Source organism: Leptidea sinapis, chromosome 5, assembly GCF_905404315.1.
Source record: "Leptidea sinapis chromosome 5, ilLepSina1.1, whole genome shotgun sequence".
Classification (NCBI taxonomy): Eukaryota; Metazoa; Arthropoda; class Insecta; order Lepidoptera; family Pieridae; genus Leptidea; species Leptidea sinapis.
In genome coordinates, this window is record NC_066269.1 from 15,314,061 (window position 1) to 15,339,015 (window position 24,955).

Here is a 24,955-nt window from a genome sequence, read left to right on the forward strand (position 1 = left end):
ATGGTTACTAGGACTGGCTTTTTTAATGTTAGCAATAAGTTAACTGTTTCAGAATCTTCTATAGAGGATTCATATTATGGGTGTTGATAAAGTCTTGTATGCAACTGTTGATAATTAGGTATTAAAACACTCATGTGATACTATAAACCCACATTCGTGTTTATAACCAACAGTTGCATTAATAACTAATATAGAAACTATTGTACCTACCTGCTTACTAAAAAAAGGAAGGTGTCACAAACAATTTCATACATAAGTTTGAATCCATATTTGTTATCGATCGATCCTAAACCGCATTTCAATCTGTCAGTCTTACATTCCAATCGAACAAATACAGCGACCGTCATGATGCATCAATCGTTTATTCAAATTCCAAGTGAATTGTTTGATATATCAATCTCGAATCGCCAAATACATCTAATGTTTCAATTATTGTTATTTCCCATCATAGCTCTTAATAAACTCTGTATTTTAACAACATACACCTTCCTTAAAGGCCGGCAACGCTCCTGTGATTCCTCTGGTGTTGCAAGAGAGTATGGGCGGCGGTGATCACTTAACAACAGATGACCCGTACGCTCGTTTGTCCTCCTATTCCATATAAAAAAAAAAAACCTAGCTAAATTTTTCTCGCTTACTACAAACCGTTATCTCATGAAAAAAAAAGGAGAAACTGTTAAATGCTATAACGTAGTAATAATAATAATACACTGACAAGTCGTAGAAAATCTAAAAACCAATATATTCAGAAGCAAATGATAAAATTTACGATTTTGTCTAATTTGAAATTAAAATTTATTGATCATAATAGCCGTCGCATAACTTCAATTGTCGAAAAGGAATTCCATCTTGGAATATGTCTCTTCCTTGAAAATAATGGCTCGGATGAATATTAATATCAAGTCTGAATAGGGCTTCGTTTTAAGCATTACAAAGACATTATCTGATCTTAAAAATCTTAGGAAATTATTTCATTCCATGGAAAGAACATTGAAATTATTTTCCTTATTAAATAAATAGCGACTGATGGCAGTGATATTTAAAAGTATAGGTAGGTTACGTAGACAACATTCGGTATTTGAAAATGATACACTAACGCACACATGAATAATTTAACATTGCAATAGCACACTAGATTACGATTACACGTCAAAGAAGGATAGTAAATGCAACTATCGCAAGCAAAAAAGAGATAACTCTAATTTGCTAATTGCTTCGTATTTGTATACAAAAAATACAGTTAATTCATCAGATATGATTTTTTACCGTATACCGTGATTTATGCCTAAATTACGAATCATTCGTGAGTTCATGTAGTAAAAGCTATAAAGTAGTAAAACTGCATTGAAATTAGGTAGATAATGTGTCATTGATTTTATAAAAAAATAATTGAATATTGATTATGGTATGGTATAGGGGCTCCTGTTTCCGCAATTAGACCACTAGCATGGGTCCATTTTGCGGGCAGTAATGGCCAGTTACTCCAACCAGCCTAGCTCTTTCCAGAAGTTCAGAACATTCCTGGGGTGTTCGCAGACTTCCTGGAGCGACCTCGTATTGGTTAAAGTTTTTGTCCGTTGGTTGGCCACCGGGCAAAAACCTTGCACATTCCAGGATTACGTAAGCGACAGTTTCGTCTTCGGCCAGACAGCCTCTGCACTTAGGACTGTCCGTTACGCCGATTGTGAAAAGGTGTTTGTTTAGTGATGTGTGACCCGTTAGGGTGCCCACCATTATACGGATGTCATGTCTGTTGAGACTGATAAGTCTACGTGTCAGTTTGGGCGACAGTGCGGGTATCGCCTCCTTCGACTGTCTACAGCTTGAGACATTTATCCATCGGGTGTTGTGTTGGTCGTTGGTGAGAGAGCGTATCCATGAGCGCATTTGGCTGAAGGGCAGTGGCAGAAGTGGCAATGGACCAGTCACTAGATTTGCCGATGCCCGCCTTGCAAGCTCATCCGCTGCATCATTTCCCAACGAACCGCTATGTCCCTTGATCCATTGCAGAGTTACCCGGTTATAACAGGCAACTTGTTCCAGGGTTTGGTGACACTCGTGTTTTAGTGCTGAGTTGTAGGTTCAGCTGTCCTTCAGCGCTATTAGTACCGCCATACTGCCAGAAAGAATTCTGATTCTGTGGCCATGTACTTTTCTTCTTAATATTGCGCTGGCGACTTCCTTGATGGCTACGCACTCACATTGGAAGATGGAGCTGTGTGTTCCAGTAGCCATTTTCGAGCCGGCTGTGTAAATTCTTATTTCATTTACACCTGACCGGTCAGCATATTTCTCACATAGCTAAATGTATATGTGATAGTTCTTATGAAAAGCATGTGTTTTAGGTATCTTGTCGCATGGTGCCTCACAGAGTGGATAGTCCTTTGTTACCTTATTCCAGAGATTATCTGTTAGGCAGTCTTCATTCTTCCATAGACCCAACAGCTTTAGACGTAGACTCGCCATTGTCGCTTCTTGTTGAAAGTGTATGTCGAGTGGTGTTAGCCCTAGAATAGTTTCAAGGGCGGAAGTAGGCGTGGTGCGCATGCATCCTGTTATGGCTGTGCAAGCCAGCCGCTGGAAACGCTGCAGCTTGGTTAGTACTGTCACAAGCTCTGTCCTGGGCCACCAAGCTATTGCTCCGTAGGAGATAATTGGTCTGATGACTGCTGTGTAGAGCCATCTGCTTATCTTTGGAGCTAGACCCCAGGTTTTGCCTATGAGTCTTCTTCACTGCCCGCAGATGATGCACGCTTTTTCCAGCTTGTGTTCGAGGTATTTATTCCAAAGCAACTTACTATCCAGTATGACCCTAAGGCATTTAACTTCTTTAGTAAGGCTTAGGTCGGTGTTGAACAGCTAATGTAAGATTACCAAGGCTGTGTTTGTTTGTGAATAGTATTAGCTCCGTCTTTGACGGATTAGCTGTAAGTTTGAGTTGCGCGCACCATTCTTCAAGAACCTTAAAAGCAGATCTCATGAGGCTACATAAGACGCTCTCAACTGGTTCTGTTATTAGAATGGCGAGGTCGTCAGCATAGCCCACCGTGTACAGTTTCTTTTTGTTTAGCCTTGTGATGAGCTCATCCACCACAAGGTTCCAGAGCAGTGGCGAGAGTACCCCTCCTTGTGGGCAGCCTGTTGCCACCACACATCTAGTACTGGTGTTCACAGTGAATCGTATCGCCCTATGCCTGTTGTTAACATGCTGTCTATCCACCCGGCAATTGTAGGATCTACTTTATGATCGGCTAGCGCTCGGCCTATGCTAGAAAAGAGGTTTTGTCGAAAGAGCCTTCGATATCAATAAAAGCACCTAAGGTTGATTGTTTACGTGATAATCCTTTCATTACTCTTGTAACATACACAATCAAGTGCGGATTCGGTTGATCTGCCCTGAGTAAAGGCGTGTTGGTTGGCATGAAGTGGTTTTTGTATGAGAGCATTTTCCCTAATATCCCTATCGCAGAGTCTCTCTAGAGTCTTCAACAAAAATGATGTGAGACTGATTGGCCTGTCCGATTTGGGGTTAGTATAGTCACTTTTGCCGGGCTTAGGGATAAATACCACTTTTACCTCACTCCACTGGAGCGGTATGTATTTGTAGGCCAGGCATGCCCTGTAGATAGCAGTTAGATGTACTGCTAGCGGCCCCATACCGCTCCATTGTAGCAGCCCTGGGAAGATCCCGTCCAGGGCTCCTGATTTAAATTTAAAATTCCCACGTCTGGTTGTTGGTGATGCGGCATCCAGGAAAGTGAGTTTGCAGGAGTAGTTCGCAGGTCTCGGTGTCGGATTTGGTGTATGTGCCGTCAGATTTTTTCAAGCAACCTAGATTTCGCTCCGGGTCACGTGAAAGGATGTTTTTTACTTTATCCGCTTGGATTGTGGATTCAATGTTAGTGCAGAAGCGTCTCCAGCTTTCTCTCTTCCTTTCGCGGATGCGCCTCTTGAAACGGTATTGGGCCTGTTTGTATGTGTCCCAGTCGTCTGGTGCCCGGGTATGAAAATTGATTATAATATATTCAGTATATCCGTTGCTAATAATTATTTATACATATATTAGCAACGGATATACTGAAAGGGACAGTGTTACTGAAAAAACTCCTACGTAAACAAATAGCACTCACTGTCTACATATCCGATCCGCCGAACTCGATGTGACAAAGACGTGTTCGTCAAACAATATTTTACTTTTGTATATAATAATAGTATTAGTAGGTTTTTATTAAGTCTTAACGTTATAGTTTTTTATGTAGTGCTGAAATTTCTTTGATATAATAATAAAATAGAAATCTTATTGAGTGTTATAGTTTTCTGTGTTGTGGTGACTTCTATTTTTACGCATACCGCTGCCTACTGCAGTACAAAGTGACGCGATTAATAACCAGTTCCGTATCAATACATTCCTGAGCACCAGCGTTGGCAACCTTTTTTTTTTTTTATAGAATAGGAGGATAAACGAGCGTACGGGTCACCTGGTGTTAAGTGATCACCGCCGCCCACATTCTCTTGCAACACCAGAGGAATCACAAGAGCGTTGCCGGCCTTTAAGGAAGGTGTACGCACTTTTTTTGAAGGTACCCATGTCGTATCGTCCCGGAAACACCGCACAAGGAAGCTCATTCCACAGCTTTGTAGTACGAGGGATAAAGCTTCTTGAAAACCGCACTGTGGAGGACCGCCACATATCCAGATGGTGGGGATGATATCCTAACTTGTGGCGTGTCGTGCGATGGTGAAATTCGGCGGCAGGAATCAGGTTAAACAGCTCTTCGGGACACTGCCCGTGATAAATGCGGTACAAGACACACAATGAAGCGACGTCTCTACGCAACGCCAAGTGATCCAGCCGTTCACAGAGCACTGAGTCCCCGACAATTCGAGCTGCTCTACGTTGCACGCGGTCAAATGGATCGAGCAGATACTGGGGTGGATTATCTCTCTTAAGGATTACATACTAATCCATCTTAATATTTAAAAAACAGTAGTTGAAGTGTATGATCAATCAGATATACGTTTTATTTTTTATTTTTAACTAATTAAATTAGATTACACATGCCTGATGGCTTTAGACTACATTATTCCCGAATACTTATTTTTTTATTGACAGAACAGCGTCTGTCTGGTCAGCTAGTAAGCAATAATTATATACCACTAGCTGGCCCGACAGACGTTGTTCTGTATATAATAAGGAAAATAATGTTTTTATATGATTTTATCAATAATATATCATAACGTCAAAAATTACTTCGTAAAATATGCACCCTGCTGTCGTAATGAAATTGTTTCACAGCAGAACTGTCAAACCGTGCGCCAATAAATTCTCTCATAGAAATTATGTATGAACACATCAAAGGAAAAACAAATTTGTTGTTTTTTTTTTTTTTTTTTTATGGAATAGGAGGCCAAACGAGCGTACGGGTCACCTGGTGTTAAGTGATCACCGCCGCCCACATTCTCTTGCAACACCAGAGGAATCACAAGAGCGTTGCCGGCCTTTAAGGAAGGTGTACGCGCTTTTTTTGAAGGCACCCATGTCGTATCGTCCCCCAAACACCGCACAAGGAAGCTCATTCCACAGCTTTGTAGTACGAGGGAGAAAGCTTCTTGAAAACCGCACAGTGGAGGACCGCCACACATCCAGATGGTGGGGATGATATCCTAACTTGTGGCGTGTCGTGCGATGGTGAAATTCGGCGGCAGGAATCAGGTTAAACAGCTCTTCGGAACACTCCCCGTGATAAATGCGGTAGAAGACACACAATGAAGCGACGTCTCTACGAAACGCCAAGTGATCCAGCCGTTCACAGAGCACTGAGTCCCCGACAATTCGAGCTGCTCTACGTTGCACGCGGTCAAATGGATCGAGCAGATACTGGGGTGCACCAGACCAGAGATGACAGCAATACTCCATGTGAGGCCGGACCTGCACTTTGTAGAGCGCTAGAATGTGGGCCGGCTTGAAGTATTGCCGTGCTCTATTGATGACACCCAGCTTCTTCGAAGCCAATTTGGCTTTGCCCTCCAGATGGCCACGGAATTGGCAATCGCTCGAGATTTCGAGACCCAGTATTCCGATACTAGGCGCGGCTTTAAGAGAAGTGTTCTCGAAGAGCGGTGATACGACAAATGGGGTTTTTTTTGGTGGTAAACGCGCAAACTTGAGTCTTCTGGGGGTTAAATTGGACAAGGTTCAATTTACCCCATTCCGCGACCTTCTCGAGCGAGGACTCGATAGAAGACACAAGTTTCTCCCGGCACTGGTCGACGATTTCCCGAGAGAGACCTGCATGGCCCGTGTATACGGCATCACCAGTGCTGTCATCTGCATAGCAATGCATGTTGGAGGTGTCCAACATATCATTGATATGCAGAAGAAACAGCGTAGGAGATAGCACACAGCCTTGAGGCACTCCAGCATTCACGGGCTTCGGGTTCGAGCAATATCCGTCGACAACGACCTGTATGCTACGCCCAGTGAGGAAGCTGGAGGTCCACTTGCACAAGCTCTCGGGAAGCCCAAATGATGGAAGTTTTGAGAGGAGCGCCTTGTGCCATACACGATCAAAGGCCTTCGCTATATCCAGGCTAACTGCCAGGCCTTCCCCCTTGCTTTCAATAGCCGCCGCCCATCTATGTGTTAGGTATACCAGAAGATCACCTGCAGACCGTCCATGGCGAAAGCCGTACAGTCGGTCGTTGATCAACTGGTGACCCTCTAGGTATACTAAAAGCTGGTGGCTAATTATGCTCTCCATGATTTTGGAGAGCAGGGAGGTGATAGCAATAGGCCTGTAGTTCGCCGGATCCGAACTGTCTCCTTTTTTTTGGATCGGATGGACAAGGGCTGACTTCCATGAGTCAGGGACTACGCCTTTGGAATAAGAGTGCCGGAATAAACGCTTTAGCACCGGCGTCAACTCAGGGGCACACGTTCTAAGCACGATTGGAGAAATGCGATCCGGCCCGCTCGACTTCCTGACGTCCAACGAAAACAGAGCTCGCCTAACAGTTTTCTGTCTGAACTGTACTTCAGGCATAGAGCTCTGACACCGCGGGATGGTCGGCGGTGTTTTTCCGTTGTCGTCAAGAGTCGAGTTGGAGGCGAAAAGAGCGCACAGGAGCTCGGCTTTCTCTTTTGCCGTATGGGCCAGGGTGTCATTCCTCATGTGCAACGGCGGCATGGACGGCTGGTTGAAGTTACCAAGAGCAGCTTTCGACAACAACCAGAACTTGCGTGTTCCGGTCGGGTAACTGGAAAGCTGCTCGCCGATTTTGACGACGTGCTTAGACTTCGCACGGGCGATTTGCCGCTTAAAAAATCTGGAGGCACGGTTATATTTCCTCTTAAGAACTTTGCAGTTCGAATCTTTTGTGCCCAGCGCCGCAACCCAAGTTCGATACGCCGGTTTTTTGCAGTCAGATGCTGCTTTAACTGAAGCATCGAACCAGGGCTGTGATCTGCCACCGATCGGTACTACAGAGCTTGGTATAAAAATATCCATGCCCTGCAGTATCACATCTGCAATGGCGCAGGCACTAGGATCATCCGAAGGGAAACAAACCCTGCCCCAAGGGTAGGATGCAAAAAAGAAACGCATCCTATCCCAATCTGCTGACTTGTAGTGCCAAACGCGGCGGGTCGCGGGTGGTCTGAGACGTTGGCGTCGGATAGGCACTACACTCCTGACCAGGCAATGGTCGGACGTTCCGAGAGGGGCGTCGACAAAGACCTGGTAACCATCGGGATGTGTAGTCAGCAGAAGATCTAATAAGGACGGCATGTGGCTATCCACATCCGGGAGCCGCGTTGGCGACTCAACCAATTGGGACAGACCATACGCCAATGCAAAATTATGCACAGATCGCCCTGCGTAGTCTGTGGTACGTGATCCAAGCCATTCGGTATTGTGCCCGTTGAAATCACCCAAGACTACGATTTCAGCGGAGGGGATCTGTGCAAGCACGACGTGAATTGCCGCTTGAACGCAGCCCATGAGATGATCGGTTTCTTCGTAACCACTATGGGACCTGTAGACACACGCATAGATACGGACGCGGTCGTCTAAATCTACGCGGAGCCAGAGAGTAGACAGGTTCCTACCCTCAAAATTGCCGAGACGCCGACAGCAGATATCCTCCCTAACGTACACACATACCCCGGCATGAGGCCAAAAGTTGTGCTCAATTTTGTACGCGGGGTACGTTAAATATGACGTATCGCTAGGTCGAGATATCTGCGTCTCCGTAAGGAAACACAAGGCCGGCTGCGCCGTCTCAAGGTGGTGGTGGACGGCGATTAAATTGGAGTGAATTCCCCTGATATTGCAAAAGTCCACGTTGAGCGTGGAGCTTGGTGCCGTGGTGTTACTGCCTCGTTTGTCCTCGGTCATGCGCGGTTCTGTGCCCACCCCAGAATACGAAGGGCGGCCCGAGCGAGAGTGCTCGGGGAGGGATTCTCCGGCTCTGGTAGAGCCGGTACCCTCCTGGGGTAATATCTTTTTACGGACCGCTCTCATAATTTTTGGGGGGGGGGGAAGGGATGGCCTCCGGTCCTCGACACTAACCTATGCAAAGCATAGCGGCACTAAGCCGCTACTTCACGCTGGTATTCTGTGCGAGTGTGGTAATTAACCCGGACGAGTCTGGCCCGATTGTGCTGACGTCATAAGACGGCAGCGTGACTCTCCCACTTCTAAAAAGCCCTTAGTCACCTCTTACGACACCCATGGGCCTGGGACTCCCCTATTCTTTTTACGCCCCGGGGAAAGTACAGGGCAATACTTCTTATAATATCATAATATCATTGACTGCTGGGGACAAATTTCGCGACACTTCAACATTAGTTTCTTCAAACTATAATTCGTTTTCTACAATGACAGTCGCCTGCCTGCCAGTTTATTCGGCTATGCCGTTTCAGATATAAGCCGGAAAAGCAACAGATAGAAATTAATTTTATAATCTGGTTTTTAGGTTAAACAAAAAATCACTTCAATAGTTATTGAGTATAGGCGGTCATAAACCAACTTCACAAAAGGGGAAGGTTATCTAATAGAGTGTATATTTATGTTTTTTACCATAATATATCTCCAAACATTTATGGGTAGAGTAACGTAAGCGGTACCTCCAGAATGGTCATATGTTATAAAAAATAATCAAAACTTGAATATGCAGAATTTGGTGGAATGGAAATAATGAGAAAAACCACAATTGGCAACCGGAAATGCCCAACATTATGTTTTTCACGGTCGTCGCTTTAATACGCGCGATTATTTAAATTGATATTATCATCAAAATGACTGATATTCCATAAAACCAATAAGAATTAGTATAATAGTCATTTGTGAAACGAGAGAGTATATGAAACATGTCCATAACATTCTAATGTTTATTTAAAATTATAGAAAATACATGATATCTTCTCAAATAAAACTCAATTTATGTATATTATCACTATATTTTCAAATACACAACAAAATAAAACTACGTAATACTAGCTATCATAATTATTTAAGTTTAAATTCTCTTATAAATTAAATCAAAAATAAATCATTAATCTGAATTGGTAATATCCACTGGGTTATGAACTGGTGTGCCATCGCCTAATCTCTTCGCTGTCGCATTTATCATCTCAGGAGTTGCTTCACGGAAGTCATAAGCCCACCCAATACTTCTGAAGAAATTTATGAAGTATGTGCACCAGTTAAAAGGGTCAAAATGCTCAGCCGCTTTGTAATCGAATGGGAACATGTGATGGTAATATTGCTAGCCCTCGCCTAGAGTAATTGTTGCTACGAAGCGATTCTCGCTAGGCACAATGTTTCTGAAATAATTTTAATAAATAAAATAAATTAATTCTTTAGTGCCATGGCATATTGTGCTTTATTGCCATAACATTTAAGGCGATGGAAAAAAAGGCAAAAGGAGAAGACTCAACTTCACATGACTGATATGGGATTATGCATTCATGTTTCCATGCAATGCTGTTTTTCAGCCATCCCTTTCTCCCTAAGGTGCTGAGTGGGAATGTGTGACACACAATGAAATTTAAATAAGAAGGTAAGAGATTTATAGAAATTGATCATTTAATTTGAATTCATAATTTCATGGCTTAATTCGTTTACTTCAAACCATGCTTCGTTTTCTAAGAAAGCGTGCCTGCCAGTGTATATATAGCCGGTAAACAAACAGATTAAATTTAAGTTTTAATTTCCAATTTCTTGCGGAACGACTGTCTACTATATATTTATGTATACATTAAATTGCTATACAAATACGCTTGCAACGCCCCAGATATTGGTAACTTGTACAGCAAATTAACAAATCAATAATCTCATAGTGAAATATGGTTTACCTGATTATAAACGAAGAATATGAAATATGTTGACTATACTATATATATATATAATTCTGAAGTTTACCGGATGTTAAGCCGTCTTGCAAATAAACGCGGGAATAGTTATACGTCCGAATAAATCAATCATAAGCAAAATGTCTATTTGTAAAAATCTTGCATATTCTTGGATTATTCTCAAGTACAACTTTATACCAAGTTTATTTGTAAGGCCGATGGCCTTTCACTATACTATAATAATTTAAAATGAATTCACTTGTTATACGGCTTATATCCATATGCATGAGCGAGTCTATTGACTGTTAGCTCACAGTAAAACATTATCAAGAATCGCAGGAAACATTGCCACGCTATGGCACATCGCCAATTCTCTCCCCACAATAACATCGACATAGTTGTCGGTAACACGAAGCATAACATTAGCTTGAAATATGCAAAGTGCCTGAAAATATACATTCTTAATAATTTAGCGCACTAAATATAAATTATCAACAAGTTTCCAAGTAACCTGATTATAAATAGAATTAGGTACACCGGAGGGATCCCAACAATTTTAACAGTGGGAGGCTCCTTTGCACAGGATGCCAGCTAGATTATGGGTACCACAACGGCCCCTTTTTCTGCCGTGAAGCAGTAATACAATAATAGAATGTGTAAACAATACTGTGTTTCGGTCTGAAGGGCGCCGTAGCTAGTGAAATTACTGGGGTTTTTCAAAAATCCTGAGCGGCACTGCATTGTAATGGCCAGGGCGTATCAATTACCACCAGCTGAACGTCCTGCTCGTCTCGTGCCTTATTTTCATAAAAAAAAACCATATACCGCGGCAAGCCCTAGATTGGAACCCTCAAGGAAAACGCAAACGTGACCTGGTGACGGACTGTAATTGACGAAGCGAAAGACATCGGAAAGACCTGGAGTGAAATCGGACCTGAGAGATACTCACGACCACGATGGAGATGCACTGTGTATACATTCTGCCCCAGCTAGGGGATACAGGAACTTAAATGATAAATGAATAATTACACATGTATTACAAGCTTATAATCTTGCTCGAGAAGACTAGTAATCATACAAAGAAGGTTAGTAATCATTTGAACATTATAGACCAGTGTTGAAGCCTTTGAAAATGATAAAAAGTGAAAAAAAAATAATATAATTAAATCTATCGGAAAAGGAAGCGAATATAACAAAAAATATAAAAAAAACTTAAAACAACCGAGTTCAAAAACGCTATTCTAAAACAATAGATATACGAGTAATATACACTAAAAAGTATAAAAATAATTGCGTATTTTTATACAACATAATTCTAATTACGATTATTGTAATTTTTGGACTCGACCACATGGGAAGCACCGGCTTTCAAATAAAAAAGAATTATCAAAATCGGTTCACCCAGTCGAAAGTTTTGAGGTAACAAACATAACAAAAAAATACCGACACATTGAGAACCTCCTCCTTTTTTGAAGTCGGTTAAAAATCAAATCTATTTATAAATGTAAAAAGGATAACTTTTTTCATTATTATTGATTAATTGTATGTTAAAAAAGTGTGAAAACAAAAGTTGTAGATCATTTTATTACTTACAACTTTGCCATTTTACTTTTTTCCATAGGACTTGCAGTTTTGCCGGAAATCGAGATAAACCGTTCTTTATTTTTTAGTTTTACCTTTAAATCCCTCCTTTTCCACTTCCCGGCATCAGATCGCCCGTTATTTTTTTTTTCTTTCATTTTTGTTATATTTTCTTCCAATTCCAATGGGTTTCATCCTACTATTATTTTTTTTGGTTTCAAAAATTATCGACCCTGGTTTATGATGTAAAGAGATATAAGTAGTATTCAATTAAAATTCCTCAGGTGATGTTTGCGATGTTTGTGACACAATTACTGCAAAAGCTCTAGTAGGTATAGTTAAAATAAATGGTAGGATATCCTATCGAGTTTGAAAGCCAAAATAAAATAAACCATTTTTAATGGTCATTATATTCTTTCATTTATTGAATCAATTGTTTATCAGCAAAATGAAATAAAACTGATAACTTTCTTCCACTTGCACCCAAGCTGTGAATGAACTTCCTTGTGCGGTGTTTCCAGAACGACATGGGTACCGTAAAAAAATTGTGTACACTTTTCGAAAGAGCGGGCAAAGCTCCTGTGATTCCTCTGGTGTTGCAAGAGAATGTGGGCGGCGGTTATCACTTGACACCAGGTGACCCGTACGCTCGTTTGTCCTCCTTTTCCATAAAAAGGGACTATTTTCAGGTAAAATTGTAGATGTGATATTTTTAGATGGAATCCATCAAACTTTAGAGACTTATAGCCTGCGACTGTTGCTCGTATTTGTCAATTCTTCATTTTCGATTTTCAATACAAGAAAGCGCTGGCTGACTGACTGATAAAAATTTAATTTTCACATGTTTTGGTGAGTCTTGGAAATATGGTAGACATGTAGCAGCAGGGGGTTCATCGAATTGTTGATATTTTGTAAGTGGTCTACGAGAAAAAACGTAGATATGTGAATCTCTGTGTTAAAAAGCTAAAAACGCATAAAGGCGTTTATCTTTCTCAAACTTGATTCCATTAGAATTTCTTTGATATAATTTCTAATATACTAGATACAACTACCGCTTCGGAAACAAATGACGCTCTGAGCTCTCATGTTTGGCGCTCTTTTTAATAAAATATACATTATTGTACTGTCATTGCTATTGATATAAAATAATCATAATCTAGTCCCAGGCTGTCGGAACACTTAGATATTCAGCTGTGGAGTAAAAGGATTTACGACAGAGCCATTTTTATTTTTTTTTAATTTATTTATAGATAATGCCTGAATAGTGGCTGGGAATTTACCCTTAAAGCTATTATTATGTATCTTATGAAGCCTACTAGAATTAGTTACAAGCAATCCCTTATTTCTAGTGTTATAATAATGAAACTCACTATTAAGAGCAAAAGGTGACGATTTTTGTGAAAGTTAGTGTATTAAATTTTCATAAATGTACTGACAGTGAACAGTCATAATATTTATTTCCTTAAATTATTATTTGAGAGACTGTCTATAACCAAGCTGATATATAGCACGAACCGCTCTTAGATCTCAGTTTTTTTTGTTTTGAAAACAAGGCGACAAGCCGAGAACAAGACGAGCAGCATATTCAGCTGATGGTAATTGATACGCCTATTACAATGCAGGGCCGCTCATGATTCCTTAAAACCCAAAGATTCTGAACGGCACTACAATTACGCTCGTCACCTTGAGACGCAAGATGTTAAGTCTTATTTGCCCAGTAATTTCACTAGCTACGGCGCCCTTCAGACCGAAACACAGTTTTGTTTACACATTACTGCTTCACGACAGAAATAGGTGCTGTTGTGGTACCTATAATCTAGCTGGCCTCCTGTGCAACGGAGCCTCCCACTGGTACCCTCCCTCCCACTGGCTCCCACAGCTAGAACCAAAATTCAAATTCTTCATGTTTATAATATTAGTTTAGATTATTCCCTGACCAGCGCTGGCGAAGGCACCAAGGAAAAACAATTTGAGTGGTAGAGTCGCTTTGTAGGATTTGTGTGTCCATAGCCGATGTGCTCCTCCAACGGGAGGAGGAATAACGATTCGAAAACCACTAAAAACATAAACATGGCTGGAAACAGATTCATATATTAGCAGTGAAATTAGAAAAAAACACACTTGGGAAGTTTAGATAAATATACATGAACTTCCATTTCAGAAAAACTAATTATATGAAAATAATTTACTCTGTTAATTTAGTGTGAGATAATATTACTTTTAATCTCGTACCTAGTAGTATTATTTACCTTACTTAAATTAGGAGTTTCAGCACTGAAGGAAGATTTCGTTATATTAAGAATACTTATTGTAATAATATTTTCGTTTAATTTGTGGGAGGCTCCATTGCACAGGATGCCGGCTAGAATATGGATACCACAACGGCACTTATTTTTGTCGTGAAGCAGTAATGTGTAAGCATTATTGTATTTCGGTCTGAAGGGCGCCGTAGCTAGTGAAATTACTGGGCAAATGAGACTTAACGTCTTATCTCAAGGAAACGAGCGCAATTGTAGTGCCGCTCAGATTTATTGGGTTTTTCAAGAATCCTGATCGGCACTGCATTGTAATGGGCAAGGCGTATCAATTACCATCAGCTGAACGTCGTCTTCATCTCGTCCCTTATTGTCATAAAAAATGTAGTAATTGTTAAAATATATCTGCGTGATCAATTAAATCTTTAGATTTGCGCAATTCATAAAAATATGTAAGTTGAATAAAGTAAAGTTATGTAACGACGAAAGCCATTGTGCTAAAATTCAAAGCAATGAAAGAACACCTTTGGCACGGCGCGCTGGTATTGCATATAATATTGATTGTCTAAACACTGGACCTGAGAGCTTTAACTACGGTAATAATTCATATTTCATCTATACTGGCTGAAATTTAAAACAACCGATAAATCATAGGATTGTTCCCCAGACTCGCGTTAGCTTTATATGAAGATATTAAAATTTTATGTTTGTTTATGGCTTTGGGCAATGATAAAATTTATGAGAATGAGACAGATGAAATGCTCATGGCTTATTCGATCCCCATTTTGGAGTGAATTCAGAAAGATATATTATGGATATAACTCCATACTAACATAAATATGAAAATTACTTTGCCCATCTGTCACACACAAACTACAAAACTGATATTAATTAATTTTGTGTGAATAATCGCAAGCTGTCGCCTTAGAAGGCTAAAAAAATCATCACCCCACAAATTGGCAAAGCATAAATAGAGATAATTTGCACAGCTTTTACCCGTTTTGTTATCTTGAAAATTGAAACGAAAAATTTCGATCAAGACGTGAATGCATTGCACGCATGCAGGCATGTAAAAAATGGAAAGTCCAAGTAAGTATCTTTCATCAACTGTAGGTCTTTATAAGCTGATGTCTTCGCTAAATCATTCACTACTTAAAAACAGCTATCAAAACACAAGCCTTGAGATTTCATCAAGTGCCTGATGGTAGGTAAGAACATACTTTCGTCAGGAGGCGCGTCGACGTGCCTAGGCAAAAATTAATAAAAACTTTTGAAAAAAAGGCAAGGAGAGTATATGTTTAATTTGAATTATTTGTAAAAAATTTGGAAATTATTTTGGAAAAAGTAACAGATAGATAATTATGATGGATACATATTCCTTTTAATTTTATGCAAACATTTTTTTCTTTTATGATAAATCTTTACCTTTAATAAGGGCCCCCAAGCAAATTTTTATACAAGGCACGCTTCGCCACAACCTTGCGTTGTATTTTTCTTAAATAAAGTTTATAAAATTATTACCTAAAAACTCTGACAGGCAACGAAAGATTCTCACAAATTCACCTTAATCTGTGAACAGGTGTGGGTCACAGTGAATGCTATAATATAAATAGTATGCAATATTTTCAATATTTCAAGTTATTTCGAAATTGTTTATCAGTAAATTCAATGGGAATATTAACATAAATATTAATTTTAATACATTTGGCAAATATAAGAAATATATAATATGTGAATTCTTATAATTTGGACTTATTTAAGCCATTAAACTTAAGATAACAAATATTGGCAATGCTGTGCATACCAATAAAAAAAATATAAGCATAAGATTTAATAAGTATTACTTTTAGGAAATTCACTTTAAATGAAACAGAGTATCGTGAATATAGTTTTAAGAATTAAGAATAGTTTGAATAAAAATATTTCGTTAATAAGCCTTTTATAAATAAACTGCTGGCCCAGCAAACGTTGTACTGCCATGTTAATTAATTCGTATTAAGAAACATATTAATTAAATTGTAAGTGTAAAATATTCATGAAAATTTATCATACCTACAGCTCTCGTCATCTTGAGACCGTCGGCCCAGTAATTTCACATTATATCACCATTATTGCGTTTGTAGATTAAGAATCTGTTGTATTAATCAAACAGGCTAAGCATCTAGCAATGATAACTAGCCATTATATCACCATGATTGCGTTTGTAGATTTAGAATCTGTTCTATTAATCAAACAGGCTAACCATCTAGCAATGATAACTAGCCATTATATCACCATGATTGCGTTTGTAGATTTAGAATCTGTTGAATTAATCAAACAGGCTAAGCATCTAGCAATGATAACTAGCCATTATATCACCATGATTGCGTTTGTAGATTTAGAATCTGTTCTATTAATCAAACAGGCTAACCATCTAGCAATGATAACTAGCCATTATATCACCATGATTGCGTTTGTAGATTTAGAATCTGTTCTATTAATCAAACAGGCTAACCATCTAGCAATGATAACTAGCCATTATATCACCATGATTGCGTTTGTAGATTTAGAATCTGTTCTATTAATCAAACAGGCTAACCATCTAGCAATGATAACTAGCCATTATATCACCATGATTGCGTTTGTAGATTTAGAATCTGTTGTATTAATCAAACAGGCTAACCATATAGCAATGATAACTGGCCATTATATCACCATAGTGCTCACTGGCGCGATGATTGTCTATTTAAACAAACAAAAGGTTCTTTACTTATAATAGAGAGTTAAGAAACACCCAATAATTATTATTTGAATATTTAATATTTTATGAATACATTAGCGAACTCTCGAAATTTACCTTTATACCCTTTATATAACTCTGATATTATCAAAACCCATTTAAATCTTTTATTGTTTGTCGATAATTCCGTTGTATAAAAGCTATAGTAAGTTGTTTGTCAAGTAGCTGATGGAAAACGTTTAATATTAGTCTGTTAGAAACGTTGCACCTTCGTAAAGTCAGGTTTAGATAGAATAATATGATTATCAAGTAACTGTAATCTACCTTTTATACCCCCAGGTTGTTTGTATAGACATTTTCTAAACAAATATTCGAATAATTTTGATAAGTCATCTGATATTACGTTAACAACATAAGTTATCTTGATAAATTACTTAATTATATCAACTAAGAATCATAGTATTATGTAACTATTGTAAATATATGTAAATATTGAAAGCAAAAATATCTCATTTTGTTTGAAAATGAATAACGTACTTGAAGCAATATTTTTGTTTTGTGATATTTTCGTATAAACTGGAAGCTCTAGTGCACTAAACGTTTGTTGGTAGTGCGTTTAACCTAAACATAATTTTTGAGAAGCTGTCGTGTAAATACGGAAACGTAATTCGAAAAAAAGTCCAGTCAAAGATAGTCTAATATATTACGTCTACATACTAGTTTTGAAAATTATTTTTAAAAACAAATAATGGATTATATCTATATAATGCATAAGGCTATTCTTACAGTTTTAACAAGTTTTAACTTTTCTGGTGTTTTGGTTCTGAAAATAACTTCATATTTTGCAGCATAAGATAAGATTCAATCCTTAACGTTGATAAGGCTTGTCTACCATCAAATAGCCCTTATTTAGTTTAAATGATAAAACTAAATTACTTCAATTGAGTTAGAATTACACTTAATAAATATATCTATTCTCCTTCACCACTTCTAAGTCACAAAAGAACTTAATTGGCAATCACACTGTAAATGCCACAAAGGTCTTCTAATTGTTATTTTACTGGGCAATTCAAAATAATCGTTACCGCGAGCGAAACGACTATTGCTGACTAATGAATTTGCTTTCCTTTACCTTTTACTTTAACAAATTAAAACTAACAATAGAAATTCATTTACATTTCGAAAATTCCTATTTTTTTCTATCTTTCTTTAAATCGAAAAAATTAAGCGGAAATCTAGCATTTTTTGCTATAAGTCACACTAATTAGGCTAGAAAGATCAATTAATTAAACATATTGATTATTTTAGATATAATAATATATTTTTACAACAAATGACTTCAAAATTTTCTAAATAAGAATTTATAATTCTTGCACCTACACAATTTCTTTTATCGTGAATCGTGGAGAGCATAATTAACCGCCAGCTCTTGGTATACCTAGAAGGTAACCAGTTGATCAACGACCGACAGTATGACTTTCGCCATGGTTGGTCGGCAGGTGATCTTCTGGTATACCTAACCCATAGATGGGCTATGTGTACTGTCAGTAATCCTGGATATAGCGATAGCTTTTGATCGTGTAGGGCACAAGGCGCTTCTCTCAAAAACTCCATCATTTGGGCTTCCCGAGAGCTTATGCAAGTGGACTTACAGCTTCTTCACTGGGCGCAGCATACAGGTGATTGTCGCCGGTTATTGCTCGAACCCGAATCCCGTGAACGCTGGCGTGCCTTTAGGCTTTTTTTTATGGAATAGGAGGACAAACGAGCGTACGTGTCAACTGTTGTTAAGTGATCATCGCCGCTCACAATCTCTTGCAACACCAGAGGAATCACAGGAGCGTTGCCAGCCTTTAAGGAAGGTGTACGCGCTTTTTTTGCCACATCCACACATCCAGATGGTGGGGATGACATCCTTACTTGTGGCGTATCGAGCGGAGGTGGAATTCGGCGGCAGGAATCAGGTTAAACAGCTCTTTGGAACACTCGCCGTGATAAATACGGTAGAAGACACACAATGAAACGACATCTCTACGCAACACCAAGTGATCCAGCCGTTCACAGAGCACTGGGTCCCCTAGCTCTACGTTGCGAGCGGTCAAATGGATCAAGCTGATACTGGGGTTTTCCAGACCAAAGATGACAGCAATACTCCAAATGTGGCTGGACCTGTTCTTTGTAGAGCGCTAGAATGTGGACCGGCTTGAAGTATTGCCGTGCTCTGCAAAACCCAAAAATTCTGCGCGGCACTACAAAAGCACTCGTCACCTTGAAACATAAGATATAAATTCTCATTTGCCCAGTAATTTCACTAGCTACGGCGCCCTTTAGACCGAAACACAATAAAGAAAGGGAAGCAAGTCATTATTTGAATATTTTCAGCACACTGTTGCCGTTCATGACAAACAAAATAAGTAAAAAATTATGCCATAAACTACAAAATCGTGCAGTTAATTATTTGCCTTTTTAAGTTTTGCCTTTTTTAAATAGATTGTAATAATTATCTAGGTAAAGTACCTATAGCAATCAGTAAGTACTACGTGTATATACCTAATATTATGTGAAGATACAACATTAGTAAAGTTATCTTGAAGTATCATAATATATTTATGTGTATCTCTTTGTGTATACGCCCATGAAAACAGTTAACATAGCAGCTTTGAATAATATGACTATTATATTGGTAATTTATTGCTAAGGACTCACATAGTTTTCAAGATAAGACCGGACTGGGGACAGAAACTATTCAAACGTGCCGAACTGAGATAATAAATACTGTCCATCCTTTGAAACTTTGTTTGTTATATTTAAGTTTTCTCCATGATTACTGGTGAAAAAATTTATTTGGTACCAACATCATCGTGTAATAAAGTTTTGCGTATTATAATGTTTAGATATATGCAGACGATAAAAATGTATGGATACTGTGAAAACTGTAAAAGGAGGGTAAAAATTGCTGGTTCTTTTTTTTATGAAAATAAGGGACGAGACGAGCAGGACGTTCATCTGAAAATGAAAAATGAAAATGAAAATGAATTTATTTCGGAAGAAAAACTGACACATTCACAAAAAAAAGTTAAAGAGAACAAAATATATGCTTAATCTAATACTAAACTTACTTAACTTAATACAAAAGAAACAAAAGCAAAACTTAATGTGGCAGTGGTCTTCCAAAACTGGAGTCCACTCAGTTATAGTTGTGTCCATACACTATGAGCACAACACTGATTTTCAGTGACCCCATTGTGTGAAGTTTGGAGCTGAACTGACATATTTTTAAAAGTAAAATATAATTAATTGTGGCACTAAAATAATTATTATGAGAAAAAAAAATATGATTAACAAAAAAAATGTTACTAAAAATAAATAATGACAATAACAAAAATAATAAAAAACGTATGTGTGTAAATATATAAGGAAGAAAAAATAATAATAAATACGAGAAGCTATTTTATATAATACAATGAAATTTAAACAGTGTTCACCAAGGCAGAAGATGTAGGGAGGTATTGGTCATTAATAAGTATTTTTTGTATTTTATTCTAAAATTCGAGACTGTATATAAACCCCGTAGCGGCGATGGTAAATTATTCCAGCACTTGGTGGCATTGTACTTGAAACTTCCCCTGAAAGCCGCAGTGTGATGCTTGGGAGGACAAAGCTTAGCCTTTACAATGTTCCTTGTTATAAAATTCAACACCCTGCCCTCATTTGCCCATAACAGTTTCGAATAGAGATATGCTGGCGTTTTTGTCTTTATAATTCCAAAAATCATACAAGCAAAGTGTAGCCGTCTGCGACTTTCCATGTTCAGAATATTGGCTTCTCTAAGATACGGACTCACATGAGATCTGTGTGGAATATTCCAACAAAACCGGGCGCAGGCATTTTGCACTCGCTGTAAAGTACTTTTGGTGCGGGCTCGTAGTCTAGGACCATACGTAGTGTCATTATAAATAAATTTTGAGAGTACCAAAGCATCACACAACCTGACACGTAGTTTTGTATTTAAATAGTTCCTAATGCGATAACCCTGACTGGTAATCCGGTAATATGCCATTATACTCCAAAAAGCTCATTAGCTGCTTATGCACAATCTTTTCAATTACTTTTGATAAACAAGGAAGTATGCTGATAGGACGAAGTTCTTTAAAGTCTTTTGGATTGTCGTTTTTTGGTATGGGACGCACTAGGGCATGACGCCATAAGTCTGGAAACTTACTTGACGACAAGGATGTATTTATGATATGAGTAAGTACAGTAAGAGTTTTTTCTGTAGTCAGCTTAAGCATATCCAATGAAATATCATCAATTCCCACGGCTTGTGATTTCAACTCATTCAAAGTCTGAAATACTGTATGTTCATTTACTAGTTTAAAATCGTAAACAGAGTCACTATGGCGATGGAACTCATAATATGTCAGAGTAGACAGAGGAATCTCAGCACTGCCTGGAATGTTAAGGAAGCTATTATTAATTTCATTAGGATTTGCGAGGTGAGATGGTAATATGTATTCTTTTTTCGTAGTGATTTGAGTATTCTGTTTAATATGCTTCCACAATACTTGAGGTTTATTTATATTGGAGTTTATGTACGTATCAAAATATGCCTGTTTCTCTCTTTGTATTGCGAACTTAGCATAGTTTTTTATTTCTTTATAAAATTGCTTATGTGTTTCAAGCTTACTTTTGCGTGCCCTTACTTGGGCTTCATCACGACACTGCATCATCTTCCTGATATTGTATGTAATCCAAGGGTATGTATTACATTTGATTTTAACATATTTCTTTGGTGCATAAAAATCGAATAAAGATAATAGTATCGATGTTAATGAGACTACAATTTCATCAACATTTTCTAATATTAATAATTTCTCCCACTGGATGTCACTTAATGATTGCTTAAATCATTCACTTTAATGTCTTTTATAGGTCGACACACGACCTGTTTTGGAACAGGTTGGTCTTTATTTATATTAAAAACACATGATATAAACGCATGGCTACTCAGACTTTCAACATGATCCACTGTAACAGATGATACGGGAACATGTGTGCATATTAAATCTATAAGTGTTTCTGTTTGAGAAGTGAAATGCGTTGCCTCTGTCATATGTTGTTTTAATTTAAAGGTGTTTAAAAATGTTTCAAGTTTTTTGTAATTAATATGATTCGAATCAAAAAAGTTAATATTAAAATCCCCAAGTAAGACAATGTTTTCACACCAGACAAACGCGCCCATTGACTCAGTAAGAGCATCAAAAATGTATTGACATCCATCCAAGGAGGACGATATGCGGTGCCCACGACCAAAACTCTGCCACGAATAAAAAGCTTAAGCCACATCTGTTCAAAGCTTGGTGTAATTGGATGTGATAAGATACGTACAGATAGGCCTTGCCTCGTGTAGAATCCAACGCCACCGCCTCGAGAGCGCACGCTGGTTGGGCGCGGAACATGTCGTAGTTTGTATCCAGGGACAGCGGGTGCGCGACCCTCCTGGCCCTGGCGCAGCCACGTTTCGTTTATAGCCATCAAATCAACAGTATGACGTTGCATTGCCGCTACAAATTCGTCATGTTTGGTTCCAAGTGAGCCGGGATTTAGCAGACCAATTTTAAGTTTTTTTTTATAATTGAACAGAGTGATATTTTGAAACAATGTATATGTGACCAAGTGAAATAACGTTTATGTTTGTAAGAGAATAAAATAAATAAAAATTTGTTAATATAATATGTAGATAATTTTTCATTTTATATAACCATACTTGATTTAAAATATTTATACGTACATATAATAAAATAACATCACCACCGCTTTTAAAATTTAAAGTTAATAAAACTTGTCCACAATAGTACTGCAAAACCATGCCACATAGAATCTCTATAGTATAATAACACATTAAAGCTAGAATAAACATAACTAAAATATAGTACATAAAGTTCCAGACAATATTATAATTATTGCCGTTATCATTCAGACTCAGCGTCATTAGAAAAGAGAGAAGTGCATTAAAATAATAATAATTTTCTGTGATTAATGTTTTTGTAGCTCTCGAAATTCCAATATAATGTGATTGACAAATGTTTACTATAGCGAAAACATAATAATTAAAATTATGTAATAAAAATAAATTACTTTTAAAAAGTACTAAACTCACTCTTTGCCAAAAACCTTACTGATGTCCTGTTCAGAACGAATAACATGAACAGAGGATTTCTGATCTCGCCGAGCATATATTATCCCAACCCGGGTCCACACAAAGCGCCAATTTCTCTGTCGTGCAAGTTCCTCTCTCGCTAGGTAACACAATTTACGATTTACGCGAGTCAGGTGCTCATTTACATAAAAACGGCGCGGTTCTCCCCCTAAGCCCATTCCCATGGTGTCCACTCCACGCCGGACGCGCGCCGCGTGCAGGAACTCATCGCGCAGGTATCGGCGTGTGAGTCGCACCACTACGGCACGCGGCCGTCGGGTTCCTTCGGAGCCGGCTCCCCTGGATTCCACAGCATTGATGCGTGCACCGAGCCTATATGCATTGACTAAACCCTATCTTTTGAGCGAGTGTAATGACAACGTGTAACAGATTCTCCCCATTATTTTCCTGGAGACCTGAGATCTCGACATCGTTTAGCAACTTATCTTGTTCCGAGTCATTTAGCTGTTTTTTTAAGCTGTCAATAGTCTCGTTGACCTCTGAACATTGCTTCAGCTGATCCTGGTCGGCACAAAATTTTGTCTCAAGTCGGTTTATTCGTTCATCAATACTGTCCATTCTATTGGTAAGTTTTTCCACAACTGACGTATATTTAGACATTTCGAGTCGAAAAATTGAAATCTCAGACCGCAAAAGCTTCATTTCCTCCGCGAGTGAAGGTGGATTGCCTGACCTGGGACTACTGGTGTCCTCTTCCTGGGAGCTAGGGGTATTCACCTCCCTGCAAGCTTCCTTAGTTTTAATGCCCATGTTACAATCCTTGCAACTCCACTTGTTATTATTTCGAGCATCCGGATAACACGTCTTATGGAATAGCACTGAACATTTTTTACACTTAGCGCCATCTGACCCCTCTGCGAAGAACCTTCCACAGTTGTTGCACTTTGCCATTATAAATTATTTTTTTAATTTGCTATGGGTGTACTAGATGGCAATAGTAGCATGAAGATGATTAAATAATTTTTATTGAATGAAGATTTAAATGTGGGTAAGCAGAAAAAAAAACCACTGGTCGTAGAACTATTTCGAGGTTTTATGCAATAAATAGACTTTACACACTGGTATAACACTGTATGTCACAGGTAAAATTATATTACACTAATATTTCCACTTTTTTTGTCCGGGATTACACTTTTTTCACTAATTTACGAATAAATTGCGCGACAACTAATGTCAGCAGCTCCAAACGTCAGACGTTATTGATGGTAATTGACACCTGATGGTAATTGACACGCTCTGCCCATTACAATGCAGTGCCGCTCAGGATTCTTGAAAAACCCAAAAATAACGGAGTGGCACTACAATTGCGCTCGTCACCTTGATATATAAGATGTTAAGACTCATTTGCCCAGTAATTTCACTAGCTACGGCGCCCTTCAGACCGAAAGACAGTAATGCTTACACATTACTGCTTCACAGCAGAAATAGGCGCCAATGTGGTACTATAATCTACTCATAACAAGGCCTTCTGGCATCATAATTGACTTTGATAAGAGTAGAAATTATTCCTTAATGTTAAAAGATGTTTATTACCTACAACTTTGCTATTCAACTTTTTTCCATAGGACTTATAGTTTTGCGGAAAATCGAGATGAGCTGACTTCCCTTCCACTTTCAACTTCAGAGTGCCCGTAATTTATTTTTCTTTGCATTTTTGTTATATTCTCATCCTTTTCCAATAGGTTTCATTCTACTATTATTTTTTTGGTTTAAAAAATTATCGACCCTGGTATATAAACGAAAACCACGAAGGTATATAAGCTATATAGTAATTAACAGACAACCCATTGGTGTTCTATAATGCTGTTATCATAAAATAATTTAAA

At 38.4% G+C, this 24,955-nt stretch overlaps 1 protein-coding gene across 1 annotated transcript in view; it reads right to left on the bottom strand.

Annotated features, from left to right (window-relative positions):
- Positions 1-21,623, bottom strand: part of LOC126964737 (uncharacterized) — a 191,548-nt gene extending 169,925 nt beyond the window's left edge. Inside the window, exons 1-3 of the mRNA XM_050808012.1 lie at positions 21,613-21,623; positions 13,877-13,991; positions 10,722-10,780 (exon numbers count right to left, since the gene is read on the bottom strand). Coding sequence (XP_050663969.1) covers positions 10,722-10,780; positions 13,877-13,991; positions 21,613-21,623 — 185 coding nt within the window. The remainder of the gene's footprint in view (positions 1-10,721; positions 10,781-13,876; positions 13,992-21,612) is intronic.
- Between the last annotated feature and the right edge of the window lie 3,332 nt (positions 21,624-24,955).